At 45.5% G+C, this 10,762-nt stretch overlaps 1 protein-coding gene across 1 annotated transcript in view; it reads right to left on the bottom strand.

Annotated features, from left to right (window-relative positions):
• emc10 (ER membrane protein complex subunit 10) overlaps positions 1-10,762 on the bottom strand; it is a 62,811-nt gene that overhangs the window by 45,447 nt on the left and 6,602 nt on the right. Inside the window, exon 2 of the mRNA XM_070862353.1 lies at positions 706-772. Within this exon, the coding sequence (XP_070718454.1) occupies positions 706-772 (67 nt within the window). The remainder of the gene's footprint in view (positions 1-705; positions 773-10,762) is intronic.

Below are 10,762 nucleotides of genomic sequence, written 5' to 3'. Positions count from 1 at the left end.
TCTTACTGCCATTATGAAGGGCCCTGGTGAGACCGCACCTGGAGTATTGTGCACAGTTTTGGTCTCCTTACCTAAGGAAAGGTATACTTGACATTGAGGGAGTGCAGCAAAAGTTCACCAGACTGATTTCTGGGATGGGGGGGGATTGTCCTATGAGGAGAGATTGAGCAGACTAGGCCTCGAGTTTAGAAAAATGAGGGGTGATCTCAGTGGAACATACAAAATTCTTACAGGGCTCGCAAGGGTAGATGCAGGGAGGATGTTTCCCCCGGGCTGGGGAGTCTAGAACCAGGGGTCACACAGTCTCAGATTAAGGGGTCGGCCATTTAGAACTGAGATGAGGAGAAACTTCTTCACTCAGAGGGTGGTGAATCTTTGGAATTCTCTATCCCAGAGGGCTGTGGAGCCTCAGTCTGAGTATATTCAAGACAGAGATCGATAAGATTTTTTAGTGATCAAGGGATATGGGAATAGTTCAGGAAAGTGGAGTTGAGATCGAAGATCAGCCATGATCTCATTTGAATGGAGGAGCAGGCTCAAGGGGCCGAATGGCCTACTCCTGCTTCTAATTCTTATGTTCTTATGTTGGACCTCCTCGTGTATGTCTCAGTTGCACCAATGAAGCCACCTGGGAAGATGAGGATTACCATTTGGTAAAGCTGTTCCTATATTGCAGCTCAATTCCCATCAACTATTTGGACTTACCAAATTCAAATGAGTGTTCGAGGGGCACAGACAGTCCTGCGATTTCAGAGTCAAGAACATCACCTGGCTGAAAGAGAAGGAAGAGAAATGAGTGGGTGTGTGCACCACTGCAGCATTGGAGAATAGATGTTATTCCCACTCTGTGCTCAGTAATAGCAGCAAGCGTTACCAGGTTCAGCATGAGTCACGGAGGCCAAGCAGCTCGTGCAGCAGAGCTTCTCAAAAATAAGTGCGCATGATAAATATTACATATGATTACATCGGATATACGGCACAGAGTTTATGCTCCACTCGAGCCTCCTCTAGTCTTTCCTCATCTAAATCTATCAGCATAACTCTCTATTCCCTTCTCCCTCATATACTTGTCCAGCCTCCCCTTAAATGCATCGATACTATTCGCCTCAACCACTCCCTGTGGCAGCGAGTTCCACATTCTCACCACTCACTGGGTAAAGAAGTTTCTTCTGAATTCCCCACTGGATTTCTTGGTGCATATCTTATATTGATGGCCTCGAGCTATGCTCTTCACAAGTGGAAACACTCTCTCTGTATCCACTATCAGAACCTTTCAGAATTTTAAAGACCTCTATTAGATCATCCCTCAGCCTTCTTTCGTCAAGAGAAAAGAGACCCAGCCTGTTCATCCTTTCCTGAGGTATACCCTCGTATTTCTGGTATCATCCTTATAAATTTGCTCAAATTTAATTTAACCATTGTAGAAATTTAGGTGATGGCCAAAAACCTACAGGTCAAGACATCATCAAGGTTTTAAAAGCGGCAGGGGTGACTAAGTCAGTACTGGACAACATTAAACCTGGCTTTTAACAGCTTGAACATTATGGGTGGAAATGAAGATAAGAAATTCCAAAGCTTTGAGCTGAAAAGGAAAAATAAGCTGGAATGTGAGATTCAGAATAAGGGGTCGCCCATTGAAGATGGAGATGAGGAGGAATTTCTTCTCTGAGGGTCGTGAATCTTTGGAATTCTCTGTCCCAGAGAGCTGTGGAGGCTGGGTCATTGATTATATTTAAGGTGGAGACAGACAGATTTGTGAATGATAAGGGAGTCAAGGGTTATGGGGAGCGGGGCAGGGAAGTGGAGTTGAGGCCAAGGTCAGGTCAGCCACGATCTTATTGAATGGCGGAGCAGGCTCGAGGGGCCGAATGGCTGACTCCTGCTCCTATTTCTTATGTCACAGTGGGTCTTAATTTCAAGCAGTGAGGATTCGGGGAAAAGGATGTGTATGTCAGGCAGATCTGCATCAAAAATACAAATAGAAAATTGGAAGGAGGGACTACTTGATAGGGAAATATATTCAATGCAAAGTACTTCCCTTTTTATGCTTTTAACATTTTTTTTTAAACGAAGAAAAATGAAGACGATAAAACATCATAGTGTGACCTGATGTTTCAGTTCAGTTGGATAACGTTGATAAGAGAACCTGTGACACTTCGACAGTTGTAATAAATTTGCCCTTTTGCCCTCATTATGGATCACACATTAATTAAGAAAATAGGAAAAGTGACCCAATGCTAAACCTCGAATTCCCAGCTGTATCTGGCTGTAGTTGTGCAATCATCACACAGAGACATTTTCTCTCTCATTAAATATACGCTCCTATATCCCTACAACTGAAGAGGCTGCCTTCAGTCAAACCACCCCCCCACCAGCAAAACAGAAATGGACCAAGTGATCATCAGAGGGGCAACCCCATTTCATCCCACTACGGCACAGTATTTATATAGCGCCTTTCGCGACCTTGCGTCCCAATGAAGTAAGTGCAGTTACTGTTGCACTTTAGGGAAGGTGGCGGCCAATTTGTGCACAGCAAGCTCCCACATCGAACTGCAGTACGCGGACCACGCTTGCGTCTGGCGCACATTTGGAGGCTGAACTCCAAGCCATCATCAACATCTTCACCGTGGCGTACGAAAGCATCCGTAAGACAAAGGTCCTCCACCAACCTGACCCCGCCACACAGCACTGCCCCTGGTCATCAAAATTCACGGCGAGGCCTTTGACAACGTGGACCATTTTCCATACCTTGGGAGCCTACTATGAGCAAGAGCAGACATCGACAACAAGGTCTAACACCGCCTCCAGTGTGCCAGGGCAGGCTTCGGTCGCTTGAGGAAGAGAGTGTTTGAAAATCAGGATCTCAAATCTGGCACCAAGCTTATGGTCTACAGGGCAGTAGTGATACCCGCCCTCCTATATGGCTCAGAGACGTGGACCATATACAGTAGACACCTCAAAGCTCTGGAGAAATACCACCAGCCTCCGCAAGATCCTTCAAATCCACTGGGAGGATAGATGCACCAACATCAGTGTTCTAACTCAGGCCAACAGCCCCAGCATTGAAGCACTGACCACACTGGATCAGCTCCGTTGGGCAGGCCACATCGTCCGCATGCCCACCACGAGACTCCTAAAGCAAGCGCTCTACTCGGAACTCCAACACTGCAAGTGAGCCACAGGTGGGCAGAGGAACGTTTTCAAGGATACCCTCAAAGCCTCCCTGATAAAGTGCAACTTCCCTACCGGCACCTGGGAGTCCCTAGCCAAAGACTGCCCTAAGTGGAGGAAGAGCATCCGGGAGGGCGCTGAGCATCTCGAGTCCTGTCACCGAGAGTATTATGTATTTAACCCTTGGTAACCTGCATCACACCACCACTAGAGGGCCTACCTGTTGGAATCCCAACAGATCCCAGCATCCTTTGGGAGCACTGTATATAAGCAGACCACCCACGAGGTACCTGCACTCTGGCGTCTTACTAAAGGAGCTAAGGTCACACTTACTCATTGCTCACAGTACTCAGTTTCATCCTTCATTATGAGAGTATCAGAGAGCATGCAGAAACCAAGCTCAGACAGGAAGAAGCGTGCGGCAAACCAGACTCCCCACCCACCCTTTCTTTCAACCACTGTCTGTCCCACCTGTGACAGAGACTGTAATTCCCGTATTGGACTGTTCAGTCTTCCGAGAACTAACTTTTAGAGTGGAAGTAAGCCTTCCTCAATTTCGAGAGACCGCCTATGATGATTAAGAGCAAGCTCCCACAAATAGCAATGACCAGATAATCTGTTTTTGTTATGTTGATTGAGGGATAAATATTGGTCTGGACTACTCTGCTGCTCTTCGAATAGTGCCGCGGGATCTTTAATGTCCACCTGAGAGAGAGCAGACGAGGCCTCGGTTTAACCTCTCATCCGAAAGACAGCCCCTCCAACAGTGCGGCGCTCCCTCAGCACTGCACTGGGAGTGTCAGCCTGGATTTTGTACTCAAGTCTCGGAGGTGGGACTTGAACCCACAGCCTTCTGACTCAGAGGCAAGAGTGCTACCCACTGAGCCTCAATTTGGCAGAGTATTGGTGGGGTATTGTACCCCACCAATACTCTGCCAAATTGAGGGACTTGAAAAAGATGGCGTGCCGTGACATCTGGTAAAAGTTGAGATGCAATATTGACACTAATGTCGATGATGTGGTGTTATTAGCAGGATTGCAGTGATGGGCAGCTGATTTTTTTGTTTGCGATAGATGCATTTGAAGCATGCTAATCACCCGGCAGCACAATTACATGTTTTGTATTTCCAAACTTAGTGTATGTTTGGAGAGAGTATTACGAGCTGTATCACACAAGTACCGGTGGTTACATGTCTCGCCCTGGTGGCAGTAATGGGAATAACTAAAGAGATGAATTAAAACCGTCACAAAAGACGCGTATTGGCACCAACATTAAAAATCATTGCCCGAGAGCAATTAGTCAGATAGGGTTTTATTACCAACATGCTAAAGGAGCCTCATGACAGCACAGTGATACCTCATTGTAAGTAATTATATTGCTAATTAAAAGTCAGCTTCCAGCAACTATTCACATTTGCAAAATGTATCAAGGGGTCTGCACATTACATTCAAAGCTTCCTTTTCCTCGGAGTCAAATATGTTGGGCACAATTCAAAGTTGAAAGATTCCTGTCAATTTCCAAGCACACCCAAATCTCGATAGTGCCGAGCAGCACTCACTGCACGCCATTAGATCTGTCATTAATGCAGATTTATTGGACAATAGCGTGCAGTAAATCACAAGCTGACTGCACAGAGTATACAGCGAAGGCAGAAACCTGCACCTTCTCGGGGAGCAAATGGAATACTTAATTTTATTTATGTCTTATTTTTAAGCACCGTTCATAATCTGTGACAAAATCATTTCAGATAGCTTCATTTATGTATTCTGCCTCAGAGATCACCAGGCCGAAGTGAAGGTAATGAGCAGCAGAGAACCAAAACTGACATTCTCAAGGACTTGTGTCGTGCAGGAGGTGTGTACACTGTTGCTTTACCTCGAGAACCTGGGTTTGGATACGACCCACAGGCAAACTGTTCAGGGTGGTGCCTGTACAACAATCGGGACTGCCTCAACTCAGTACAACAACACAGGCCGCTCACAACTGGCTACAGATTGCAGTCTCACTCACGCAAGCCCATCAGTGCACTAGGCAGCGTTCTTGTGGGGCTGGGGTTGAAGCACACTGTCGGAGGAGAGAAGGAAAACTTTTACGCTGTCCCAGATAAAGTCCATGCCAACGCTGATGCAAGAACATGTTCTATTCCCAGACACGGACAGCAACAATAACTGATATTTATATAGCGCCATTAACACAGTAAAACATCCCAAGGCGCTTCACAGGAATGTTATAAGACAAAACAAATAAATTTGACACTGAGCCACGTAAGAAATAATTATGGCAGATGATAGAGTAGTCAAACAGGCTCATTTAGACAGGCTTTGAAAATTCACAGACCGACCCGACCCCCCCCACCCCACCCCCACCCCCAACCACCCCCCCCCACCCCACCCCAAAGCTACTACGTGCTGCTCAGCATGTTGCATTAACTCATCAATCACCGTGACATTTTAGGACCTTGGGTATTGAGCCAATAAGGTCAAAGAAGGCGAGTTCTTTTCTGTAAATTGATCCAGGCATAAATACAGCCATTTTGACCATGTGGTTTCAGTAAGACAAAGGAACTGGCAATCAGCCAGCAGTTTGTTGCTCTCTGCCAAGATTAAAAAGTTAAAACGACCATCGGAGTTCGTATTTCATTGGAAATTAAGAGATCTAACAATTTTGCCGCTGCGAACAGGATCGCTGAGGAAAGAAACTGAATTTTGGACATCGGACCTACATACTGAGGTAAGGACACCTCTTTTTTTTTTTTTAAAAAGTCCTCGGTCAAAAGTCTAAATTCGCCTCTCCTTCTACGCGATTCCGGAAGCCTCCGGTTTGCGAACCCTCCCGTTGGTAGTCGGCTCGAGGTCCCATAGACGTCTAAACTTCGGCGGTGTGTTAGTTAATTAATCACCGACCTATTGATCGGCTGGAAAGCTTACAGCTCGAGACCCCAGTAAAGAAATGGCAGCAGGAGATAAGAGCAAAGAATTGCCTACAACTGTTAAAGGTGGGCAGGCACCACCTGAAGTTTCGCTAGATTTAATTCTCGAACAGTTGAAAGAATACATAGAGCAACAATTCAACTTATCTAAAACCTGTATTAAGATCGAACAAAAGTACGGAACCTCCAAAGAACAATGGTCCTTGGACGAGATTAAAAGGGTCTGGGGAAAAACGACCCGTATGAAAAATAAAGAGCGAACTAGATGGTCCCTAGCGGTTATGGGACAGATTCGAAAGCGGAATGAAATTATAATGCGTTCCCAACATGATCGAGAACTGATCAGTACAAAGGATCAATTGCAAGCAGTTTGTGCACAGCTGCGACAGAAAAAGCTTGAACTTGAAAAGCTGGAAGCGGAAGTTAAAGATCTTAAAGGTGAAATTAAAGAATGGAAAAAAATCATTAGGTCAAGAGACAGTAATAGGAAAAGGAAAATGTATTGATCAATTCCCAGGGTACCCATGTTTGGATAAATTAAAAGCGCAAACCCGAAGACACGACCGAGGAATAGATACGGATTCTGAATCCTCCGACAATACAGTGTCGGAGGATGATGAATTAGGGGGTCACTTTGCCCCATTTAAAAAAAGACGAGTTGTAGTCAAATCAGAAGAGACTGCGGATGAGGGCGGAACCAAAAAAACAAAGAGAAGGGTGTACGAAGAATACATAGTTCATGCTCCGGCAGACCCAGAGAAAATTGATAAATGGTCCAAGAAATTGCCCAATCCAAAGAAAGGGGGAGTAAAAACGTGGGACCAATTGGACCGTTTAAGAAATATATATCAACTTCATCCCTGGGACGGAGTGCAAATGTTGACCATAATGGTGTCAAAAACACAGGGAAGAAAATTGCACGACAAGGTAGATGAAGCTTTGGGGCAGAATGAGCAAGAATTAGACGCAGGATGGGAGGCGATTAAACACTGGCTACAAGCCTTCAGTCTAGCTAAGACAGACTGGGGAAAAATTGCAGCCTGCCAACAGAAAGGAACAGAGGAGGTCCTGGAGTATGACGAGCGGTTTAGATGCACGTGGCTAGAACATTCGGGTATGAATAATACGGATGAGGAAATGGATGAACAAGTGTTTGGACCCTTGAAAGCAGCTTTCGTGGCAGGTCTAAAGCCAGAACTGTCCAAAATGCTTAAGGTAGTGTTAGCGGACTGGGAAGGTAGAGGAACTACCTTTGCAGCATTGGTGGATGGATGTAACCAATTAGAGCGGGATATGGGAGCTAAAGTCCGAGCTGTACAGGCTATGGGATGGAAATCCCAGGATTCCGATAAACAGTCATTGGGAAAATTACCCGGAAAATGTCATTATTGTGGGAAAGAAGGTCACTGGGCCAAGACGTGCAGGGCAAAACAGAAAGGTCGTGGCTGAGGAAGAGGACGCAGCCAGGGATACAATTCAGCCAACAAGCCAGGCTTGTCACAAGATAACGACCTCATAGAAGCATTTAAGCGACTGACAATACAACAACAGAAGGAGTTATTTGGGATAGCAAAAAACAATTAGAGCCCACCCTGGCCCCCCTCCTCGCACTAATACAACAAAGGGGAGATGGGCTATATATAACTGTGAGGGTGGGCGATAAGGAAGTGGACTGTCTTTTAGACACAGGGGCGGAATTAACATGCTTAGCCCTACAATATGGAGACTTTTTGCCGTTGGATGGTAGGGTACGTACAGCCTATGGAGTTGGAGGCCATAAAATGGAAATTAAAAGGACAACACCGGTACTTATAGGGCTGGGTCCACATGAACTAACCACGCCGGTCTGGATAGGCCCAGTAGATCAACCCCTTTTGGGAATGGACGTTCTAATCCAAGTAGATTCATCGTTGCATTTTGAGGATGGTCGGGTGACATGGTCAATTAGAACTTTGAAGAAAGAAGAATTGAAGGAACACTGTGGCCCCAGGCACTACCAATAATGCTATGTAGCATTAGGGCAACCCCGAACAGAACTACAGGTCTAAGCCCATTTGAAATTATAACAGGAAGACCCATGTAGCTGCCAGGAATTATCGATTTACGGAAAGCTGATTTTCACTTAATGGGTGACACTTTGTTATCATACTGTCAGAACTTAACCAATGCTATTAGTTCTGATTCCTGACAGGTATCGGCAGCTTGAGGTAATCCATTTTTTGTTATCACTAATACAACGGGACTAGGAAGACCGGGGGAATCGGTCTGTCTGATTAGAAACATCAAAGGAGGCCAAAATATGGGGTATAGTAACTGCTCCCGGAATTATAATATAATCAAGCCACGGAACCGTCCAAACTGGGCCGATGTGGGAATTTTTAACGTAACAGGGATTCTGAATAAAACAGATGGAAAAGCCTGGACAGGCCCCGAGTGTTGCTGACAAAGAAACAGCTAACATTCATTGCATATAATGGCACCTATTGGGTGTGTGGCCACAAGGCCTACCCTTGGCTTCCCCAGAATTGGATGGGATCCTGCTATTTAGCCTACATTGTGCCTTATATGTCTCTTATAAAGTCACTGTCGGAACATTTACACCGTCCTAAGAGAGCTATCACAGAAACAGAGAGGTTCTTTGCCATTCTGATCCCCAGGTATGGGACCGCCAAACTGGCAAGGGAATCCATTACATGGCATCCGTTGTGGAACGGGTAGCCAATGATACCTCAGAGGCCCTAGTTAAAATCAATGCAGAAATGGTAGCAATCCGCACAGTAGCCCTACAGAATAGACTGGCCCTTGATTACATCCTGGCTGAAAAGGGAGGTACTTGCGCCCTTCTCGGAACTGAGTGTTGCACATATATCCCAGATAGCTCCGAAGAAATTACCCACTTAGCGGAGCATATCCAAAAGGAGGTAGAAAAACTTAAGCAACCCCCATCATTCACTTTGTGGAGTGGAGCCACTGAATGGCTAGGTTCAATAGGAACTTCATTGGTGGAAGGTTTAATTCTATTTGTTGTAATTATTTTACTTTTATAATGTTTGTTTATGTTGATTAAATGTTGTTGTGACCAGGCGGCTGTAGCTGCTGTCCCGCAGGTGAGACACCTTGCAGGTCCCAGCAGACCATCTGTACGTGGCACAGGGGTATGTTATGCTTAAGGGAAGATTGTTTACTGGTTGAATTAAGATATTGATTTGGATTAAATTGGAATAAGGTTAATTAACCTACTAAAACCAGACTTCCATTGTGGCCACGATGGAACTCGGGTTGATGTAAATTTGTGCGGAAGCTACTAGTCCGGACATGTGGTGAAACACATCAATAAATTTTAGAAGGAAACTCTATTAACATGTATGAAATTATTTTGTAGAATGTTTAACCAGTGATACCTGAAGTTTTATGATTCAGTTTGTGAAAGAATCAAAGGGGGGATTGATAGAGTATTCAAACAGGCTCATTTAGACAGGCTTTGAAAATTCACAGACCCCCAAGTCAAAGCTACTACGTGCTGCTCAGCATGTTGCATTAACTCATCAATCACCGTGACATTTTAGGACCTTGGGTATTGAGCCAATAAGGTCAAAGAAGGCGAGTTCTTTTCTGTAAATTGATCCAGGCATAAATACAGCCATTTTGACCATGTGGTTTCAGTAAGACAAATGAACTGGCAATCAGCCAGCAGTTTGTTGCTCTCTGCCAAGATTAAAAAGTTAAAACTACCATCGGAGTTCGTATTTCATTGGAAATTAAGAGATCTAACAGTAGGTGACCAAAAGCTTGGTCAAAGAGGTAGGTTTTTTAACGAGCGTCTTAAAGGAGGAGAGGCGGAGAGGTTTAGGCAGGGAGTTCCAGAGCTTGGGGCCTAGGCAACAGAAGTCACAGTCACCGATGGTTGAGCGATTATAATCAGGGATGCTCAAGAGGGCAGAATTAGAGGAGCGCAGACATCTCGGAGGGGTTGTGGGGCTGGAGGAGATTACAGAGATAGGGAAGGGCGAGGCCATGGAGGGATTTGAAAACAAGGATGAGAGTTTTTTTTAAAATCGAGACGTTGCTTAACCGGGAGCCAATGTAGGTCAGCGAGCACAGGGATGATGGATGAGTGGGACTTGGTGCGAGTTAAGATACAGGGCAGCCAAGTTTTGGATGAATTGGGAAGTCAGACAGGCATTGCGTTGGAATAATCAAGTCTAGAGGTAACAACGGTATGGATGAGGGTTTCAGCAGCAGATGAGCTGAGGCAGGGGCAGAGTCGGGGCGATGTTACGGAGGTGGAAGTGGGCGGTCTTAGAGATGGCGCAGAGATGTGGTCGGAAGCTCATTTCGGGGTCAAATACGACACCAAGGTTGCGAACAGTGTGGTCCAACTTCAGACAGTTGCCAGGGAGAGGGATGGAGTCGGTGGCTAGGAAACGGAGTTTGTGGCGGGGACCAAAGACAATGGCTTCGGTCTTCCCAACATTTAATTGGAGGAAATTTCCGCTCATCTAGTACTGGATGTCGGACAAGCCGTGCAAGATCCGAAACTCTGAACGTCTGATGGTAGTGCAATGTGAATCTTCATCAAAATGGTTCAAGCTTGGGCAGCGCTCCAGGCCTGAAATAATTCCAACCCTTGCTGATTGCTAAAGCTGTCTTGATCGGTTTCT

This window comes from Pristiophorus japonicus, chromosome 19 (genome assembly GCF_044704955.1).
Source record: "Pristiophorus japonicus isolate sPriJap1 chromosome 19, sPriJap1.hap1, whole genome shotgun sequence".
Classification (NCBI taxonomy): Eukaryota; Metazoa; Chordata; class Chondrichthyes; family Pristiophoridae; genus Pristiophorus; species Pristiophorus japonicus.
Note: the sequence above shows the minus strand (reverse complement) of the source record. Positions and strands in the feature narration are given on the sequence as shown.